Below are 23,484 nucleotides of genomic sequence, written 5' to 3' on the forward strand. Positions count from 1 at the left end.
CCAGTTTAAAGAATTGTTTCTTATATTTGTAACTCGGTGTGTTTTATGAATTTCCTAACTGGATATTTTCATTACAGCAATATCTCAACATTGTTTCAAGATCTTTCAATGTCCTTTTGGAATCAAAGCAAATGCCATCATGGAATTCTAGGCATCCAGAAAATCATGTTTCATAGGCTTGAAAGCCATATGGTATGGGTGAGATTAGTCCACAGATACACTTTTATGGATGCAGCATTTTCATAGTCTGATTGTAATGAGAATGTTCAGTTCAAACACTGAGTACAAATTTTCTCCAAAACATTTAATGAAGGCAATTAGCTTGGTGACAATTTTGCAAGTTTGTAGAAAAGTTGTCATATAGCATATTAATACTTATAATTTCCTGAGGCTAGTTACAACAGACACTTGTAAGATGAAATAGTCCATCAAAGCAGGATTTGGTTATAATATTCAATGATAACAACTACTTTCCTCAGTACCAGGTAAGTCGTTATACATTTATGAGACAATTAAATTATAACTTCAAAATGTCCAGCTGGTTCTAATCTTATAAAAAGTAAGTTAGGACCATAACAATATTTTTTCAATTTTCTGAAAAGAAATTTTCTTCACGATCCTTGTTAATCAACCATTATTCCTGTAGAGCAAGGGAAAGGCTGTAGTTTGATGGAGAATTCATCAGATAGCCCCAAATAGGATTGCAGTTCAGAACTATCTGCCATATCTTCCAGATGTCCAATGCTCCATGAGCGAAGAAAACCAACAGTTGGCTGTCCCGAGTGAGCACTCAGTGGCTGACCAAGGATATGAAGGCATGGACTGGACAGACATGTTCTTTCTTTCAGTGGTAATTCATTCTGGTTCTGCATAGCTGAGAGAAAGAACACAGGGATCACAGAGATTAAATTTGTACTTCATATAAATTCAAACCTTGTAAACATGAACAAGCTCTAATGCAGAATGGGACAACTTGTCACAAACAACTCGTTGCGGCCAACTTGCTGCAGCCAACTCACCATGGTCAACTAGCTACAGGACAACTCACTGCAGGACAATTTAACAATTTCACTTAATTATTTAAAATAAATTATTTTAATTTTTGCCATTCACATTTCATTCTGTCCCTCCTTTTGCATCCTTTCTTTAATGATTCTATTCCATTATTTCTTTGATATTAGTATAACTCTTGTCCTCCAGTGAGTTGGCTATGGCAAGTTGGCCCACAGCAAGTTGGCCACAACAAATTGCCAGGTCAGAATACTGCTTGTTTACTTAGCTGTTATTACCTGCTTTGTACCAGCAGCAGAAAAGCCATTTAACATAGCGGTATTGGGCCAAGAGGTGTCCCTGATGAGCTGCTCGCTGATAATAGAGGATTGCCTATAAAGAAATAGCAATTTTTGAGACAAAACACACTTACTACTTATAAGAAAACTGCGATATACACATATGCACATATATGCGTATGAAATTATTCTTTTGCGGAATATATTTTACAAATATGTCATATAATCTAGATGGTCGGATGGATGAAAAAAGTAAGCTTCTATATTTAGGCAAGAAAAACCAAATGCACAGATATAGTATAAGTAGTACCTGGCTCAATAGTAGTAACTGTGAGAGGGATCTTACTGTCCTAGTGGACAATCACTTAAATATGAGCCAGCAGTGTGCTGCAGCTACCAAAAAAGTCAACGCAGTCATAGGCCGTATTAACAAAGGGACAGAACAAGATCATGTGAAGTTTTAATACCAGTTTATAATGCTTTATAAGATATATAAGACCACATTTAGAATACTGCATCCAGTTTCAGTTGCCAGAATGCATAAAAGATGTTGAGACTCTAGAAAGAGTACAGAGAAGAGCAACAAAGATGATTAAGGGACTGGAGGCTAAAATATATAAGGAACGATTGCTGGAATTGGGTATGTCTAGTTTAATGAAGAGAAGGACAAGGGATGACATGATAGCAGTGTTCCAATATCTCAGGGGCTGCCACAAAGAAGAAGGAGTCAAGCCATTCCCCAAAGCACCAGAAGGCAGGACAAGAAGCAACAGATGGAAACTAATCAAGGAGAGAAACAACCTAGACTTAAGGAGAAATTTCCTGACAGTTAGAACAATTAATCAGTGGAACAACCTTCCTCCAGAAGTTGTGAATGTTCCAACACTGGAAGTTTTTAAGAAGAGACTGGACAGCTATTTGTCTAAAATGGTATAGGGTTTCCTGCCTGAGCAGAGGGTTGGACTAGAAGACCTCCAAGGTCCCTTCCAACTCTGTTATTATTATTATTATTGTTGTTGTTGTTGTTGTTGTTATTTACCTTTATCTTAATTGTGCGTAGGAAAACCCTCCAAGGTCCCTTCCAATTCTATTTCGCTGTTATAAATTTATTTTATAATGAAAATTTTCTAAGGCAAAATTAATCAATCTATAGCCTTCAAAATACTTTTTCAGTTTTAAACAGCCAATCTGAATACTGAAAAGAATGCTATTCATGCACTACAGAATGTATTAAAACCAGAAAGAAAAAAAATGAAGAAAAAAGCCTTAATTTCTCAATTGAATTTCCTGGTCCAATCCACTTTGCATGCCACTTTAACTTTCCATTGTCCTAAAAATCTAAATCACTGTATTAGGAATGACTTCCCCTTATTCTGTCTCCCCAGTTCATTTTTTAATCTATCTATCTATCTATCTATCTATCTATCTATCTATCTATCTATCTATCTATCTATCTATCTATCTATCTATCTATCTATCTATCTATCTATCCTAACCTTACCTAACCTAACCTAACCTAACCTAACCTAACCTAACCTATTTTACTTTTGGTACAGAAGCTCTCAGCAGTGAAAATACTGCTTCCGCCTCTTATTTTTCCTCAGAACAAAAACTTGTGAAATAGGTTGGATTGAGACAGAATAATGGGCCCCAAATCAGTCAAGATTATAACATATTTTCCCCATTTCCGTTGCCTCCAGTGAAAGCTTTTACAAATATAATTGCATAACAGAATATGTTTCCCTTATCCAGATGTAATCCCACAAAATAATTACTGCATAGCAATGTACACTTGTCAAGGGAGGAGTTTTTAAAAAAATTACTACTGGTATGGGATGGGGCAAGGCAAGGCGGACAATACATGGTAACTCATACACCCAGAGATTCCCACCCCTGCTTTAAGCACAAATGAAACCACAGAGGGCCAGGCTTCTACACCAAAAGCAAGGTACCTGAGGGGGGAAAAGCTAAAAAAAGTAGCAGTTGGGAACAGCTTTGGAAACAGCTATACAGATCTTACAAAACATGTGGTGACTTTAATATATATATAAAAAGCTGCTGTAAGGAACCACTTCAATCCACATCTTAAGAAAGCAGAATTCTTGGAAACAGAACTTTTATTAAGAGAAATTGATAGTAGGCATGATAGACAGGATCTGAGGGATTCCCTCACAAATCAATGTTTTAAAGTGTCTCTAAGCAACCCTCATCCCGCAGTTCTTCCGGGTGATTCAGATTGGCAGATTTCTAGGCGTTAAATCCAGGAAAGATAACATCAATCCTGCTCCGTTGTACGATCATGCAACAGCTCCTTACTTGATGATGGATAAATAAATCAGATTCCGGAGGCTGTATCTTTTCAAACCCCCCCCCCCTTTCCTAGTTGACCAGCAAGGAAAAGTTCAGAGGTGCACAGGATAAGAGGCAAATGGTTACATTGTAATGGTTAGCAGAGGTGAATGAACAAAAGTTTACTTTGTATTGAATAGTGAAAATAATACTCCCCCCCCCCCCGGAGTATGGCAGGACCCAGGAAAGGGTAAGAATTGGTTTTAGATCAGAGGAGATAGAAAGGAAATATAACTGGATCCTGACATCTGCTCATTTACTCAAATGCACTTTATGAAACATCTCTCGAGTGCTTTGCAAGTCTTAGCTACAAGTACAAAGAAACAAAATATTAATAGCTTGTATCTACTTTAAAAGGAAAGTCAGTTTGGTAAAGTTGCAAGTAAAAACCTTTGCCATGAAAATTTGAAAGATTAGTCCCAGCAGTTTCCAGAAATCAAGATTGACCTGACACACAACTTACTTCAGAAGACAAGGATAACCCAAAGAAAGAATTTCTCTTATTTCCAACAGCATTTAAAGCTGCTGACCTGCACAATTAGTATCACAACATATCCATTCCTTGTACTTATCGATAGGAAGGCTGTCTTCTTTCTAGATTGAAGTCTGTAACTCATCAGAAAATGAATACATATAAACTCGCACTAATATAGAAGTGGTATCTTTAGTCCTCTATCCCTTATCTGCAATGTTGTACAATTGTTGTGTACCTCTTTTGCACTTTCATAACACTTTCCACCAAAGATAATTTTTCTGCAGTGAAGAAGCAACAAGATAGGAGAAAGCAAAGGGCAACTACTGAACTTGTCTCTATGTTCCAGGACATACTAGGCACTTAATAGATAATAAATGATTCCCTCTTGCTCAGTTTTCTACATAAAGCGGTAACATAGGCTGAATAAAACAAATGGGACTGGAAAACCTTAGTCATGTCCTTTGTGGTGCCTCTTCCATGTTCATAGCATAATCCTACATTGTACTGGGCTTTGCTGTAGTTCTGATCTGCAGCCAGCTTGAAACAGGAAAAAGCCATTTTGTACTGTTCAGCTTGCATGTTTTCAAGTCCTGAGAAAACAATATATAACAATAAAAAAATTAGGCAACATTAATACTCATACTTTCTTTAAATAAACATATAATCATTTGTCTCATTTATAAGAAGTAACTTCCGATCTAATTCGGAGGCTTAAAAATATTTGCCCCAAATTCAGTTATACTATCAAATTCAGTCTTATATAGGTAGTCCTCAACTTATACCACAATTGAGCCCAAAATTTCTGTTGTTTAAGTAAGACATTTGTTAAATGAGTTTTGCCCCGTTTTATGACCTTTCTTGCTACAGTTGTTAACTGAATCTGGCTTCCCCGCTGACTCTGCTTGGCAGAAGGTTGCAAAAGATGATCGCATGACCTTGGGACACAGCTATGGTCATAAACATGAACCAGTTGCCAAGCATCTGAATTTTGATCACATAATCACAGGGATGTTGCAAAGGTCATAACTGTGAAAAGCGATCATAAGTCACTTTTTTCAGTGCCTTTGTAACTTTGAACGATCACTAAACTAACTGTTGTTAGTCGTAAGTTGAGGACTACCTTACAGGATCCTTCCAACTACACAGCAAAAAAGATCTGCTATTCCAGTTTTACAAATGTCCAGAGAGCTACACGGGTTTTAAACATGGCAGAGATTATTGGACTAACATATCAATGGAGTAACATTAACAAGATTCTTGCCTTGGGCAGAGGATTGGACTAGAAGACCTCCAATGGACCTTCCAGCCCTATGATTTTCGTAAGCATACATCTTTGTGCCTCAATAGACATTAGCTGGTGCACAAATTTCCTTCAGTAAATGAGTGAATGGATTTCTGAAGGACTTATCAGGGCAGAAATTGAACATAGTAAAAAAGGATACTGTTGTGGAACATACTCTCCTAATATCTATAAAATCATTATTTGTGTCATGTATTGTAACTGAAATGGGAAATTTTGTACTATGCAGGTAGAAGTGGAAATAATCTTAAGGAAATTATACCCAGAGAGTACATTACTCGCATCTGTGTGACAAATCTGCTTAAGCAAAATCCATATAGGACATTTAAGGCTTGCCTTGCTGACAATTTTCTCCTTCGGAAAGTGGAGCACAAACAAAAGAATCAGCTGTTACTGACTTCGATATTGATATAAAAGACATAGCTGAAGAAGTGAACATACATACACACTAATTAAAGCAAGCAAGAAACTCCAGAATTCTTAATTTTAATGGAAATTAAAGCTGAATGATTGGAACCTGTTTCTTGGACTTAAAATGTAGATTTGAATAAGCTCAGGGCAATGGTAAGTAGAATTCCTTGGTAGGTGAGAATAATAGGAAAAAGAACTTGTTAGTTCTAGGCCTCCCTTAGACATGAAAGCCAACTGGATGACTTTGGGCCAGTCACTCTCAGCCCAACCCACCTCACATTTATTCTGGAGAAAAACAGGAGGCAGGAGAATTAGATATGTTTGTAGGCTTGAGTTGAATGAATAATAATAATAATACAAAAATATACAAATCTCTAATAATAGCAATAAAGAAACATCCACTGACCCAAGCTTAAGAGGTATATCCATTACCTGACAAACTCAGAATGTTATTTTCAAGCTCCAGGGCTAGCTTTTAGCACTAAGATTTCATGGTGGTTTCCAAGTACTAAGAAGATCTACCCTGCTTAGTTTTCAATGCTAAACAAAGCCGATGAGAATTCCTGAAAAAAGATATGAAAGCACCTATTCAAATAATTCAATCAGAAAAAAATGGGAGACTGCAAGAAAATAATAATGTGCAGCTCAAAAAACTTAACAAAGACCTAAAAATAGTTTGGAATTAACTGTATTGAAGATATCAGTAACATTACTGTTGAGAGTGAACTAAGGTTGGCAAAGGATGTCAAGGGCAATCAAATGAAGGTATAGATAGTCCTCAATTAACAATGGTGCTTGGGACTGGAAATTCCATCACTAAGCAGTGTGGTCATAAAGTGCGACATCATCATTTCTTAGTGATGACAATCCCTGCAATCCCCACTGCATTCAATAAGCGAGGACTGCCTGGGCTATTAAATACAAGTAATCCTCAACGTAATGATCAAAATTGAGCCCAAAATTTCTGTTGCTAAGCAAGACAGTTGTTAAGTGAATTTTGCTCCATTTTATGACTTTTCTTGCTACAGTTGTTAAATGAATCTCTGCAGTTCTTAAGTAATATGGTTGTTAAGTGAGCCTGGCTTCCCCATTGACTTTGCTTATAAGATCACAAAAGGTGATTGCGTGACCTCAGGATACTGCAACCATTATAGCCACTTGCCAAGCATCTGAATTTGATCACAAGACCATGGGGATGTTGTAATGGTCATAAATGTGAAAACTGGGCATAACCATTGTAACTTTGAATGGTCACTAAATGAACTCTTGTATGTCAAGGACTTCCTGTAGAGAGTTCACATGACTATGACATGGAAGAAGGCCAGAATCCAGAAGCGTTTGTTTCTGCCACAAACTGTGTCCCAGGCAAGAGCTACAGGTGGGTTGGATAGCACTGTGCAGTATGAATGGGTGGACAGATACTGTGGGCAGGCATTACAGGCAAGTGGCTGCCATGGAGTACAAGCAGGAAGTTTCTACAGAATACAAATGGGTGCTATAAAGTACAATATCAACTGTCTGACTAGCGAACTCAAAATCAAGGAATCTTCAAGGCTTTGAAGCGCCAAAAAATAATTTATTAAATACACATCTCAGAACTGAAGAAGCAAAATCAGCTCTGGTTTTCCTGCAAGAAATTTAGCCAAGTTAACAGTAGCTTCCCTTAGCCCCCACTCACCGGGTGTTCACATTGCCCAATCATATCTCTTTGGTTTGTTATGAGAATGGTCCACTTCTCCGTCTGACACCTGCGTTAGTGACCTTGGCATTCTTGTAGGCTCTCACAGTCCGTGGACAACTTCTCAGAATCCCATTTTCTCCCCACATTTTCTATCCCTCCCCCTTTTCTATGACAAGTTGAGTAGCAATAGAAGTTAGTAGGCATCTTAGCAATTCAGCCTTGACATACACATGGATGCCATGGTCAGGCAGTAGAAAATGGGCAGGCAGATGCTGTGGGTGTGTACTATGGAAAACAAGATTCCCATGCTGCCTGGAAGCACCCCAGGAGAGAAAGCGCTGGCAGCCACAGTGAATTGTGGCTTCCTGCCAATTTTCCCACGGACTTTGTTTGTTGGAAGCCAGCAGGGAAGCTCACAAATAGAAATCCCATGATCACAAAATGCTAAAATTGCAAGCCAGTTGCCTTGCGCCCAAACTGTGAACATGTGATTATGGGGACACTGCATTCAGTGACATTGTAATTTCAAATGGTCATTAAATGAGTAGTTGTAACCTGAGGATTCCTTGTAGCAAAATGTTATGAAATAATGGCAGTCGGGATTTATTCTGATGTATCTTTCTGATCTTCAAAAAAGATGGAAAATAACTTTTTGCTTAAAAGCTGGGCTACCCATCTCTGAGAGATTGAACAATCAACTCTTAAGGATGGTTTAACTGGTTTTCCTGTATACTGCAAAGGATTGGATTAGCTGACTTTTATGATCCTTTCCAACTCCACCATTCTGATTGTAGCTCTCTCAGCCTTAGGAAGCATACAATGGTAAACTACTTCTGAAAAACCTTGCCAGAAAAACTGTAAGATCTTAGCCACCTGTTAATTGGAATTTCAGATGAATAAAAAAATTTCCATTGAATATATGTGTGATTTTCCAAAATAAATTCTTCTTTTCCAGAGCTATACAAAATACTTCCTTCAAAATGTCTAATTGCAGCCCCTTTTGAGCTGTTGATCAAAGCAAGCAGGAAGACTTTAAATATGTGCTCAAAAGGGGGAAAGAAAGGAAGGTGACTGTAAACAAATAGATTTTTTAAAAAATAGAGACAACTGGATTTTGAAAAAAAATTGTAATAGGTTAAGATCGAAACTCCATGACTATAAGACTGGTGGGAAAGATTAATTATTTGACAGTCTGAGGTACAGCATCATCAATACGAAAATTATGCCAAGTTGAGAATATTCACCCAGCTTCCACTAGTTGTCATTATGGCTGTCCCTGGAATAAGAGGCACTGACAACAGTCACTGTTGCCACATCCCAAATGGACCAATATACAGCAACATACTCTTTTGAGATTGTAGTGTTTATATAATAACTCCAGCATCCAAACGGCCATAAATACTTTGGAAGTTTTATTTGTTAACAATTTGTTTCATGGTGTTAGTAATAACTTATGGAGTCCAACATGGAATCTAGATATTTGCAGGATCATTCCAAGTAATATCTGTTCACCCAAATTGTGCTTGGAGATGAACTATGCTAGCAGTTCCATGTATGAGCCACGGATGAAAAGGATGCACATATCCATTATTATTAAGAAATGAGGGGAAAAAGAAGATGATAGATTACTGGAAAAGAACAAATATAACAATGATTGGATTGGAAATTACAAGCTAAATTCTCTAAGAAAGGTCTAATAGGACAAAGAGAGCCACACACTGCCTTAAAAAGTTCAGACAGAAGTCATTGCCAAGGAGATCAATGCCATTTCCATCCCATTACTGGGTCTGAATTCTGAGTGACAGAAATCCAGATAATCCATTTTTTCTAGGAGCTTCTGTAGCTGGGCTGCCACTAACTTCCAAATGACTCTCCTTAAAAAGAGAAGGTTGGAGAAAAGTCAAAAATTGTCAAAAACATGAATCAGAGTGGAAGGGTGAGGTTCTTCAAGAGATGACACACAACTTTCTGTTTGTTTGTTTGTTTATTTATTTATTTATTTATGAGACTTATATACCGCTTTAAGTGCAAGCACTCTCTAAGCGGTATACACCAGTAAGCAATGTATATATATATATATATTTACATTGCCCCCAACAATCTGGGTCCTCATTTTACCTACCTCGGAAGTATGGAAGGCTGAGTCAACCTTGAGCCGGTGAGATTTGAACCGCTGACCTGCTGAACACAGTCAGCTAAAGTGGCCTGCAGCAGACTGTGCTATAGGACACTTTTTCTCAAAGTAAGTGTTTTCAGTTTCCCTAATCTAGCCACTCACAGCACACCTATCTGAAGAAGTCAGGAAGGACACAGATCAATTCCACAGGTTATAGAGTTCTTACTAAAAGAGCCTATCCATTTCCTTGGGCTTGGTAAACACAAACAAATCATAGGATCATACAAGACACCACTTTCCTCATCACAATGGTTTCTGTTCTAAGGAGATCTAACCCTGAGCAATTACAAGAAACTTGTAAGCCTGGAAACATCTTATTCCTAAAGAAGTCTCGGTAACCCAGAACTGCTGGAAAGAATCTGTGGATGCAACAATCTCAGATGAGAATTCACAATCCACTGCTCTTATGAGCTTTTATCAACATTTGCTGGGTCCTCTCCAGGTTTTCCACTGCAATCACTCTAGACATCTTTTCAATCATTTTCCTCAGCTCCTCAGTAAATCAAGAAGTTGTGTAAGATTGCTAATTGGGTAGAAGTCTGGCAGAAGCAATCTTTTTCCGCATTCTGGCCATTTCTCCCTATAGATAGTCGTTGACTTACAACCACAATTGAGCCCAAATTTCTGTTAACTGAGACATTTGTTAAGTGAATTTTGCCCCAATTTATGACCTTTCTTGTCACAGTGGTTAAGTGAGTCACTCTAGCTGATAAGTTAGCAACCTGGTTGTTAAGTGAATCTGGCTTCCCCACTGACTCTGCTTGGCAGAAGGCTGCAAAAGATGATCACATGACCTTGGGACATAGCAACGGTCATAAATATGAGCCAGCTGCCAAGCATCTGAACTTTGATCACATGATCATGAGGATACTGCAAAGGTCGTAAATATGAGCCAGCTGCCAAGCATCTGAACTTTGATCACATGATCATGAGGATACTGCAAAGGTCGTAACTGTGAAAAATGGCCATAAGTCACATTTTTCAGTGCCGTTGTAACTTTGAACGATCACTAAACGATCACTAAGTCAAGAACTACCTATATTCCAGAAGCAAATAAAATACCAGATGGAATTGCCCTGCCAATAAGGAAACATCATTCCATGCACTCTACAATCCATCAGATTCTATTATGTGCCTGAACTGTACCAACCAAATGGGCCCATCATCCACAGAGAGATCAGGCATTTTGAAAAGGAATTGTTCTGACCATAACAAAAAATAGACATTAATGACCTCCACCTTCAAATAATTTTTCATATGCTTCAAAGTAAGGGTCAGATCTCATGTCTTTTTATCTGTATTGTAGTCAATATTATTTGGGACATACCCATGATCACTACAGCCACAAGCTACACTAGACCCCTCTCCTGGGATAGATAGATTAAAAACCACCCTAAGTTTTTGGTTATGTGCTCAAAAGGGGAGAAAAAACGAAAGTGACCATAAATAAACATATTTTATAAATGACAGGGACAACTGGATGTTGGAAAAAATTTTTTTAACAGGCTAAGTTTGAAACTTGAGCTTAAATATATTTAAATTTCCATGACTATAAGACTGGTGGGAAAGATTACTGGGACCTCCAATAGCAGTCTCTAAATGATTCCCAGGACTGCAGCTGGGCAGCTAGGTGGGTGGCATACTAACAACAGCCCTAGCCTAAAGCTCAATTCCACATAAAAGCAATCATATCTCATCATCTCTGAGACTTCCGGTGACGTTGCGTCAACACGGGCACAGGGGAACGAGGCTCCATTTCCCACACCCGAATTCTAACTGCTGGCAATGGGCCAAAGAAGCCCTCGGGACTGGCAGGAAGAAAGGCTGACCACACCCATTCTGTCAGCCAGAAGCTGCTGATCGCCGGAAGAAAAAGACTACACCTAAGCAGAAAGCAAAATAGCTGATCTGAGTGAGACTATTTTCTTTTTTTCTCTACAAGTGAAAATACTGGTTCTGGAAAAAAGTTCCTGAAAAGCAAGAAATCTCCAAAGCTATAGGGAGGGGGGGAACTTTTCCTTTACTCTTCCCTCCTGGAAAATACAAGAGGTGGTTTAAGCTTTTGGGGGAAATTAAAGAGACTTACAACAATATTGTAAAGATAACTAAGTGGGACAGAAGAATATTTTGGGAAGCTTTAATGTTCATAAACTTTTTTTGTTTGGAAACCATCGGATTATAACTTTGTAAACTTTGTAAAGCTGGGCTGGGAAAATATAAAATGGACATCTGTTGACATCTAGTGGCAAAACAAAGAATTACCCGTGGCCTTGTTTTTTTAAAAAAATTATCAAGCTTTTGTGGTTGGAGTGTGAGAACTTGGCTAGACGTCCAGATACAGTTTATAAACTAAACTCTTTGATGTCCCTGGAATTTATAGTCCTGGAGATTGTCGCTGGAAAAGAGAAGAATCTCTCTGGGTTGCTTTTCTATACAGGATAGATTATAATTAAAACATAAATTGTTTTGAAGTCATTGGACTTCCTTGGATTACAAATACAGCTTGATCTGGAATTTTATAAGTTGTTTTGAGACAGAGTGAATGGCAAGAAACTACTATTAGAAAGATACTTTGGATTATATTTTGAAAGATTGACAACACAGAACCTTGGGGTAAATTTTATACATTTCCTTTCTTTTTCCCTTTCTCCTTTTTCTACCTACCTCTCCGATCTGTTAGGAGCTCATTGGATTATTAATTTTGAACTACTCGCTGGATTAAAGTATGATTAAAAGATTAAGATGAGTGTCCCAAATTTATCCAAAACTGGCAAAAAAGTACCCTCTGCCCCCTCTTCTGCCTCTGCAAGTCCAGTCTATCAGAGATCAATTGACACAATGCTCCAACAAGAAGAGGTTAATAACTTCCAGAAAGAAACACAAGTGATACTACAAGCAATCCAAGAGGCAATTGCTACTCATATGGCAGCTGCAATGAAAAATCATGAAGAGATGAAAGATGATCTTGACAAAATGAACCAAAAAATTAATAATATGGACTCTCAATTTGAAAATTTTAAACAGATGATCACAAAAAATGAACAAAGGATTAAAAAATAGAAGATAACTCAACAGAGGTGGACCAGAAATTAGAAGACTTAAAAGATGAAAACCAGAAATTGATGCAAATAAATGGAGAGCTAGAACATTCAATAGCTGTCACAGAAATGAAAAAGGCTTCTTACTTCTTAAGATTTTAAAACATAGTGGAAGGTAAGGAAGAGGACCTTGTAGACCTGATAATGGAATTACTGGCTGATGAATTAGAAATCGGGAAACGGGAAATGGAAAGAGAATTAGATCAAATCTATTGAATCAATTCAAACTACGCGAGAAGAAACGAAGTCCCCAGAGAAGTATATGTAAGATTTCTAAAAAGATCTATAAGAGATGAGAAGAGTGAGAGATGATCCTTTGAAATATAAAGAAAAAGGAACTGTAGTTCTCAAACAAATTCCCAGAAGAATAAGAGAATCCTGAAGAGAATATCATTTTTTAACCAGAAAATTAATTGAAAAAGGAGTGAACTTTAGATAGCTGATCCCAGAAGAGATTTTAATTTATTGGGATACGAAGATACAGATTGGATACACCACTTAAAGCAATGGAATTCCATGACAACCATAAAGCATTTATGGAAGGCAGTGACTTTGAATCTGGTACAGCAAAGAAACAAAGAGACAGGAAGAGACAGCCATAGAAGGAGCAACTCAACCAAGAGAGGAAGAAGAAATTAAAAATACATTTACAGAAGAAGGGGCAAGACCAAGAGAACAGAGACAGATAAGATCAATTAGAAGATTAAGACCTAGATATAATTGAAAGAGATGGAAAAGTAAAGTGGGATCCTGTCAATGAATATGTTGTTGTTGTTGTTAATTGCGAAGTCGTGTCCGACCCGTCGTGACCCCATGGACAATGTTCCTCCAGGTCTTCCTGTCCTCTACCATCTTCTGGAGTCCATTTAAATTCACACCTACTGCTTCAGTGACTCCATCCAGCCATCTCATTCTCTGTCGTCCCCTTCTTCTATTGCCCTCAATCTTTCCCACCATTAGGCTCTTCTCCAGTGAATCCTTCCTTCTCATTAGGTGGCCAAAGTACTTGAGTTTCAACTTCAGGATCTGGCCTTCTAAAGAGCAGTCGGGGTTGATCTCTTCTAAGACTGACCGGTTTGAACGCCTTGCAGTCCAAGGGACTCGCAGGAGTCTTCTCCAGCACCATAGTTCAAAGGCCTCAATTCGTTTGCGCTCAGCCTTTCTTATGGTCCAACTTTCACAGCCATACATTGCAACTGGGAAAACCATGGCCTGGACTATACGCACTTTTGTTGGCAGGGTGATGTCTCTGCTTTTTAGAATGCTGTCTAGATTTGCCATAGCTTTCCTCCCCAGGAGCAAGCGTCTTTTAATTTCTTGGCTGCAGTCCCCATCTGAGGTGATCTTGGAGCCCAGAAAAATAAAATCTGTCACTACCTCCATTTCTTCCCCATCTATTTGCCAGGAATTGAGAGGGCCGGATGCCATGATTTTGGTTTTCTTAATGTTGAGTTTCAAGCCAACTTTTGCACTCTCCTTCTTCACCAGCATCAAGAGGCTCTTTATTCCTCTTCACTTTCTGCCATTAGAGTGGTATCATCTGCATATCTTAGGTTGTTGATATTTCTCCCGGCAATCTTAATTCCAACTTTTGATTCATCTAGCCCTGCCTTTCTCATGATGTGCTCTGCATATAAGTTAAATAGGCAGGGTGACAGTATACAGCCTTGCCGGACTCCTTTTCCAATTTTGAACCAATCAGTGGTTCCGTGTTCGGTTCTCACTGTTGCTTCTTGACCCGCATATAGGTTTCTCAGGAGACAAATGAGATGGTCTGGTACTCCCATCTCTTTAAGAACTTGCCACAATTTGTTGTGATCCACACAATCAAAGGTTTTTGCATAGTCAATGAAGCAGAAGTAGATGTTTTTCTGGAACTCCCTAGCTTTCTCCATGATCCAGCATATGTTGGCAATTTGATCTCTAGTTCCTCTGCCTCTTCGAAATCCTGCCTGTACTTCTGGTAGTTCTCGATCTACATACTGCTGGAGTCTAGCTTGTAGGATTTTAAGCATAACTTTACTAGCATGTGAAATGAGTGCAATGGTGCGATAGTTTGAACATTCTTTGGCATTGCCTTTCTTTGGAATTGGAATGTAAACTGACCTTTTCCAATCCTGTGGCCACTGTTGAGTTTTCCAAATTTGCTGGCAAATTGAGTGTAGCACTTTTACTGCATCGTCTTTTAAGATTTTGAATAGCTCAGCTGGAATACTGTCACCTCCACTAGCTTTGTTGTTGCTCAGATTTTCTAAGGCCCATTTCACTTCACATTCTAGGATGTCTGGTTCGAGGTCAGTGACCATCTCATTGTGGTTATCTGGGATGTTAAGCTCATTCTTGTATAGTTCTTCTGTGTAGTTTTGCCATCTCTTCTTAATCTCTTCTGCCTCTGTTAGGTCTCTGCCATTTTGGTCCTTTATCATGCCCATCTTTGCATGAAACGTTCCCTTCATATCTCCAATTTTCTTGAAGAGATCTCTGGTCCTCCCTATTCTGTTGTTTTCTTCTATTTCTTTGCACTGTTCATTTAAGAAGGTATTCTTATCTCTTCTAGCTATTCTCTGGAATTCTGTATTCAATTGGGTGTATCTTTCTCTTTCTCCTTTGCCTTTCGCTTCCCTTCTTTCCTCAGCTATTTGCAAAGCTTCCTCAGACAGCCATTTTGCTTTCTTGCATTTCTTTTTCTTTGGGATGGTTTTAGTTGCTACCTCTTGTACAATGTTGCGAACTTCCATCCATAGTTCTTCAGGCACTCTGTCTATCAGATCCAGTTCCTTAAATCTATTTGTCACCTCTACTGTATATTCATCAGGAATATGATTTAGTTCATACCTGAGTGGCCTAGTGCTTTTCCCTACTTTTTTCAATTTAAGCCTAAATTTTGCAACGAGAAGCTCATGATCTGAGCCACAGTCAGCTCCTGGTCTTGTTTTTACTGACTGTATACAGCTTCTCCATCTTTGGCTGCAGAGCACATAGTCAATCTGATTTCTATGTTGACCGTCTGGTGATGTCCTGTGTAGAGCCGTCTCTTGGGTTGTTGGAAAAGAGTGTTTGTTATGACCATGGTATTCTCTTGACAAAATTCTATCAGCCTGTGCCCTGCTTCATTTTGTACTCCAAGGCCAAACTTGCCTGTTATTCCGGTTATCTTTTGGCTTCCTCCCTTAGCATTCCAATCCCCCATGATGATAAGGACATCATTTTTTGGTGTTAATTCTATAAGGTGCTGTAGGGCTTCATAGAACCGGTCAATTTCATCCTCTTCAGAACCAGTGGTTGGGGCATAGATTTGGACTATTGTGATATTGAATGGTTTGCCTTGAATTCGAATTGAGATCATTCTGTCATTTTGGGGATTGTATCCCAGTATTGCTTTTCCTATTCTTTTATTGACTATGAAGGCTACTCCATTTCTTCTGAGAGATTCTTGCCCACAGTAGTATACCTGATGGTCATCTGAGTTAAATTCACCCATTCCTGTCCATTTTAGTTCGCTGATTCCTAAGATGTCGATGTTCAGTCTTGTCATCTCTTTTTGACTACGTCTAGCTTGCCTTGATTCATGGATCTTACATTCCAGGTTCCTATGGAGAAAAAATCTTTACAGCATCGGATTTTCCTTTCACCACCAGATATATCCACAGCTGAGCATCCTTTCGGCTTTGGCCCAGTCGCTTCATTCTTTCTGGCGCTACTAGTACTAGCCCTCTGCTCTTCCCCCCCCCCCCCCCACAGTTAGCAATATTGGACACCTTTTCCGACATGGGCTCATCTTCCAGCGTCTATCTTTATTTTCTTTTAGTAACTGTCCATGGGTTTTCAGGGCAACGTACTGGAGTGGTTTGCCATTTCCTTCTCCAGTGGATCACATTTTGTCAGAACTCTCTGCTATAACCTGTCCGTCTTGGGTGGCCCTGCACGGCATAGCTTATAGCTTCATTGAGTTACGCAAGCCCCTTCGCCACGACAAGGCAGTAATCCATAAAGGGGGTCAATGAATATAAACAGACCGAATTCCCCCTCAGAAAGGAATTTTTTTTTACATGACTACAAAAATTTAAAATAGATATAATTTGCCTCCAAGAAACACATATTAAGAGACACCATAAATTGTTAGAACAACTGAAAATTGGTAAACTCCATTTTCCATTAGCACAAAGAAAAGAGGAATAGCCCTATATATTGAAGAAATGATGAAGCCTAAACAAATTTATGCGGATGAAGAAGGAAGAATATTAATGATAGAAACAATGATGGACCAAAAACAGATACTGATGGCAGCAATATATGCACCAAATGATAAACAAGAACAATTTTATCAAAAACTATATAAAAAAATATTAGAATTGGACTATCAAAATTTTTGTATAATGGGAAATTTCAATGCAATAATAGATGGAACTTTGGACTATAAAAGCACTAAACAAGGGAAGAAAGGAAGAAATGTATTATCTAAAGCATTTTTAAAAATGGCAGAAGAACTCTGTATTCAAGACATATGGAGAGAAAAACATCCATTTTATTCAAATAGACATAAATCATGCTCTAGAATTGATATGATATGGATATCCTCGGAACTTAGTATGATGATACAAGATATAGAGATAGAAACTAATATCTGGGCAGATCACAATCCAATAAAGATGACTTGGAGAGGAGCCAAGAAAAAATTAAGATGGTCCTTGAACAAATCTGTACTGAAAGAAAAAGAATTTATACAACTAGCGACAAAGGAAATGAACTTCTTTTTTAAAATAAATAAGGAAGAAGAGATGTCACTTCAAAATGTGTGGGACACAGGTAAAGCATATTTCAAAGGGTTGGGTATAACCTATACTGCTAAAAAGAATAAAGAAAGAAAACAACAACAGTTAAAGTTGAAGGAAGAATTTAGAAAATTAGAACTACAAATAGTCCCACAAAAGAAAATACTTAAAAAGCAAATGGAGATAATAAAACATAAATTAAATTTAATAGAGGCAAAAATAATGGCTCAAAACAGATTAAAAGGGCTAAACAAAACAAACCTTCAAATAGTCAAAAAAGTTAAATACTTGGGAATTTATTTAACAGCAAAATGTGCAACAATAAAAGAAGACAACTATGTAAGATTGTTAAAACAAATAAAATTGGATCTGGAAAAGTGGAAAAAAATTACCACTTTCAATACTGGGGAGAATAGCAACAGTGAAAATGAATATCTTACCAAAAATACTCTTTTATTTCAGACGATACCCATAAGACTGGGAATAATCTTTTTTGATGAACTAAATACAACAATACTGAAATATATCTGGCAAGGAAAAAAAGCTAGAATTAGACTGAAAGTGTTACAAGAAGCGAAAGAAAGTGGAGGATTTGGACTGCCAGACTGGACGCTATACTACCAAGCAACTACATTAACATGGCTAAAAGAGTGGATAAATGCTTAGAGATAAAAGACTATTATATCTAGAAAGGGGCGTGACCTACAATTTGGATGCAATGCCTTTCTGTCGTATGGGAAGAATAAAATACATAGATACTTTCAAAACCATTTTATAAGAAATGCACTTCTAGAATGGGAAAAAATAAAAGCGAAAATTTATATTAAAATACCTGGATGGCTTTCAACAATGGAAGCATTTGCTTACCCAAATTTAATTAACTATGAGAAAGTTGTGACCTATAAAGATATTTTGGACAATGAAGGGAAACTGAAAGACAGACAAGATTTACAGAAACAAGGTATTGATTTATCATAGTGGCCATATTTGCAAATTCAAATGAGATACGAAAAAGATGCTAAATCAATGGGATTTTATAAAGAACAGACAGAATTTGACCAGATACTGCTAAAAACAGATGAAAAATTGATTAAGAAACTCTATAAATATTTGTTAAGCTTAAAGATGGAAGAGGAACAAGTAAAAGAAGCAATGATAACATGGGCAAAGAACTTTGGACATAATATAGAATTAGAAAACTGGCAAAGATTATGGGAAAGAAATGCTAAATTAACGAAAGCGGTGGCTTACAAAGAAAACCTATACAAAATGTTTTACAGATGGCATCTAACACCAGTGAGATTAGCAAAAATGTTTAAAAATACATCAAACAAGTATTGGAAATGTAAACAAAAACCAGGTACTTATTGTCATATCTGGTGGACATGCCTTAAAGCTAAAAGATTTTGGTCAAAAATACATATATGGTTGGAAAAAATGACTAAAAAACATATAGATTTCAAGCCAGAATTGTTCCTGTTAAGCATAATAGGAGGAAACTATGAGAAAGATTGTATATACTTAATTTTATATGTATTAACTGCAACAAGAATTGTATTTGCCCAATATTGGAAAAATGAAAACCTACCAACGGAAAAAAATTAATTTTTTTTAGATTGTGCAGAAATGGACAGATTGACATTAAAGATAAAAGAGAAAGAAGACTCAGTGTACTTTAGAACATGGAAAAATTTTTATCAATGGCTAGAAAAGAGAATTAGAGAGAAAGGAATATAATGTGTACTATGTAACATTGAATATATACTAGTAAGAAGAAGACTATTGAGAGATTAACTAACATATTGATTATGATAATATAGAAACTAACTCTTACTTAGTTTTTTAAATACATGAACCCAGACAATATGCCTTTTGCTAAATATTAAGAATGTTATTTTTTTAAAAACCCTAACCTAAATCAGTGGTTCTCAACCTTTTTAATGCCGTGACCCCAACCGGTCATAAGTCGAGGACTACCCAACCGGCCGTAAGTCAAGGACTACCCAACCAGTCGTAAGTCGAGGACTTTCCCTGCCTGGGAGCGCCATGCATGCGTGGTGCCGCCCCCTGCGCCGGCCGAAACATAGCTGGCAAGCGGCAGAGACAGCGCAGGCCAACCACCGGCTGGGCCACCATCTGGCCCAGCCCAAGGGAGGTAAGGCACCTGCTGGGCCCCACGCGCGCCAGCAACCCTCCTTGCGCCCACTGGCCTCCCACTTCCCACCCCTGGCCCTCTTTTACTTACATTTTTAGTAGTTGCTCAGCAGGGAGGGGTGGAAACTTCCAGACAGCTCGTCTTCGCTGCAGACAACTTGCAGCACCGTTTGCAGAATGGGACTTTTGGCGGGCTCAGCAGGGCAGACAGTCTGGACAATTGCTATTGGCTTTTGAAAGCCAATAGAATTAAGACTCTATTCAAGAGAGTCTATTCTATTGGCTTTCAAAAGCCAATAGAATAAAAGGGAGTAGCACAGCTAAGGAAAAGAGGAAAAAAAATGGCGGACTGCGTTGTTTGGCGACCCCTGTGAAATGGTCGTTCGACCCCAAATGGGGTCCCGACCCACAGGTTGAGAACCGCTGCCCTAACCCTATCCTTAATCCTAACCTTAACCCTATAATTAATAAAAACATATCTCATAATCTCTGAGGTAGTGTTCTCTATCACCATAAGGAACTCCTATACCATCACAACTATCAATTTACCATTGTTTCTGTTTTTAGTACTCAAGTTGGTGTGAGAACAAGCTTTATAATATGTAAACCTTTCTTTTAGGTAGAAAATCAATTGTGCTCCCAGTACTATCTGAAAAACACTAATCTATGGATAAGCAAACTATGCATAGTATTTTATTACCAAGGATGTTGGATGCCACTGAAATGCTGGCTTGAAATGTTTCCTGCACTTGAGAAGCAGCTTCTTTCACAAATTCTTCCTCTTCTAAGCTGGTCTGCACAGAAAAAAAAACGCAAGTGTTAACTGCATGTATTTCTTGATAATCTTTTGCATTTTTCACACTGAAGCAGCAATCAATAATAAACTGCAGTTATTTCAAGGAATATTTTAGGATTATTGAGAGATAGTTTTTAAACAGAAGAATTACAAACTTGATATAATTATCTCTTGAAAAAATTACCAAATGACTAAATATCCAGTATTTTATACTCTAACTAGATTGCAAAAAAACCCCAAGCAGTGCAAATGTGAAGGACCTACTGTAAGAAATGCTTTCAAAGCACTTTAAATGGCAATGAGAGGTTTGATTCACATAAGGAGGTCACCAGGCGAGATGATTTAGCCTGGGTAGGAACCTGACTGTACGTCCCCCTAACCCAAAGAACCATGGTCCTCCACTGGAGCCATCTCTCGAAAACAGCAGGACTTATCTTCAAAAAAAAAAAGCTGCATTTAACCAAACATCAATTTTGGTGGCCAGGCATGAAAAAAGATATAGAAAAGTATGTAGCAAGTTGCCATATATGTGTCACTGCAAAAAAAAAAAAAAAAGACCTGGAAAGACTCATGGCCAGTGCAACCTGTCACTGACCCCTCAGCCCCATGGAAGGAAATATCCATGGACTTCATTGTAGAATTACCCAAGAGCTCCAGAAATATGGTGACTTTTATAATTCTCTATATTCTCTATGTTTAAGCTGTTCGGGTTCTGGCATTCTCCTAAGGGGGCAGGAGGGGAGATAGGGGTAGCTTTGTAGTGCAGTAGAAGGCTTCCTCTATCTGCTTTGATATATTGTCTTCTGGGTGTGAATGGAATGCCTCAGGCCATCTACCTTATCTCAGTGCAGAGGGAGGAAACAGAAGATCAACCCTGAGAGTGGTGCCTTATTGGTCCATTTCCCACAGTACAGTATCACCTGTGGCCTGTTTGAACCAGCCGGATGGACAGTTGGGGTGGTGTTTTACCTATTGATTCCGGCAGGAAAGCCCTCAGATCCTGCCTAGATTTCCTGCTGTGTCGGTACCTGCCAATAAAGGTTCCTGTTGAAATTATGCCAGTTTTGAGAGTTCTGCTTTCTTGATAGGGTCATAGGAGGCAGGTCCTTACAGTGACTGATCTTTTCTCCAAGCAGGCTCATTTCATAGCTTGTCCAAAGATTCCACTGTAATTTATTAAAAACAGCAGTCCAGCAGTCCAATTCCTTTGCGCCCAAATAACAAAGCCCCCCCCCCATATCTCTTTTGATTGAGAGAGAGCAATACTTTTAGGTTAGGGAATTTTTGGATTCTTGTGTTCGCAGGGGAAAACTCCAGTACTTGATCCTATGGAAGGATTTCCCTCCTTCAGAAACTGAATGGGTGGCTGCTAAACATGCAAGGATTTAGACCTGACATCCTGCTGTATCCGCCATACTTAGCTAGATGTCAGGCTGTCATAAGTAACAGGGGGAGGGAGAGCTGTGGGGTGGGTGAATAAGGGGGAACAGACGAGGAAAGGAAAACAAAAGCCTTCTCATCATCCCATGGAAGCTGCAGCCTGTTCCAAGGTCACCCAATGGAATGTAATACCTTCAAGTCCATGCAGCTGGGAACTTTTACCAAAACTATTTGACAACAATTGGTCACTCACTGATAACAGGGAGGGGGATGGATCCCAAGGGAAAAGTTAACGGCTTGGTTTGGGCACAAAATGCTAGATTTGGCTTTGCTACTCTGTAGCCACTTGGCCTTAATGAAGTTTACTTTCAACTTCTATGGCTGTGGGAGTCTTTCTTTTTTATTGACCAAGTTGGGACAGCTGACCCTGATTTTACTACTGAATTCCATACACACCCCCAAACATTCATTTAAAATCTGCTTTTCTATATTGTAGTTTAACACTTTTATTTTGTGTTCTATATTCTTGGTGAGTCATTAGCCATATAAATTGAATGAATAAATAAAAGAGAAGAAATACTGATTCAATCAGATATTGGAAAAGTGAAACTACCATTTTTCTCAAACTCAAGATTAAACATAGTCAGTTCCTTCCCCTTCACATGAATTAATTTCTAATCCTCTGACAAACTTCGTTGCCCATCTGCAGTTCTGTTCCAATTTCTTTGCATTCTTTTTAAAGTGTGGCCGTTCAGAACTGGATACAAAGTTCAAGGTGGAATATAGAGGAATGACATCCAAGTGTTTGAGAAATGTTACCTCTGTTGATTTAAAATTGCTTTTTTATAGACACATTATATTATACTGCAGACTCACATTCGTTTCTAATCAACAATTATTCCAACATTTTGTTTTGCAAGTGCTATTATTTTATTAAGTATCTTCACTCTATGTCTTTACATTTGCATTTCTCAAATTTTGTTCTGTTACTTTCAGCTTATCTCTAAATTTATTAAAATTATTAGGAATACTATTTCTGTCTTCTTCAGTATTGAACATTCTATTCTATATATCATCTGTAAATTTGGTAAGCATACCCACTACAACTTTATCCAAGTACTAAAACATCCAGAGAGTTGCTCCGCTTCATTCAGTTACACATTTCTATTTTCTGTGTTTTATACTACTAGTTTATACTAAACTGTTTGGAGTCTTGAATGTCAACAGCAACCTTAAGCCCACTTATGAGCAAACTATAGTCAGTACAGTTATTTCATGTACAGTGTAAGTTGTGGATGGACAGGAGGTATTCTTAGCAACCTGAACTCGAGGCAACTAGCATGTGAACTACTATATCTAGACTGTCACGTAACCACACTTCTTATGCAAAGAGTGGAATTTCTCTAATACGATACCAAACTCTAACTCACAAACTAGGCCACAAAGTTACCAACACTGAAAGCTATTGAGATATCAACTAGCATCAACATTTCCTGTTTCATCCAGTCAACCCCTCTTCAATAGACTAAATAAATCAAGATGAGAGGTAGAAGTCACAATAGAGTATATGTAGTCCTCTAGTTACAAGTGAAATGGAGCCTGC

The 23,484-nt window shown here is 38.1% G+C and overlaps 1 protein-coding gene across 1 annotated transcript in view; it reads right to left on the reverse strand.

The window, feature by feature from the left end:
- Positions 1-283: 283 nt before the first annotated feature.
- Positions 284-23,484, reverse strand: part of DELE1 (DAP3 binding cell death enhancer 1) — a 40,027-nt gene continuing 16,826 nt past the window's right edge. Inside the window, exons 7-10 of the mRNA XM_039325955.1 lie at positions 20,406-20,499; positions 4,561-4,703; positions 1,290-1,383; positions 284-874 (exon numbers count right to left, since the gene is read on the reverse strand). Of these exons, the coding sequence (XP_039181889.1) occupies positions 624-874; positions 1,290-1,383; positions 4,561-4,703; positions 20,406-20,499 (582 nt within the window). The 3' untranslated portion in view covers positions 284-623. The remainder of the gene's footprint in view (positions 875-1,289; positions 1,384-4,560; positions 4,704-20,405; positions 20,500-23,484) is intronic.

This window comes from Crotalus tigris, unplaced genomic scaffold (genome assembly GCF_016545835.1).
Source record: "Crotalus tigris isolate CLP2741 ecotype Arizona unplaced genomic scaffold, ASM1654583v1 scf7180000024339.11422700, whole genome shotgun sequence".
Taxonomy (NCBI): domain Eukaryota; kingdom Metazoa; phylum Chordata; class Lepidosauria; order Squamata; family Viperidae; genus Crotalus; species Crotalus tigris.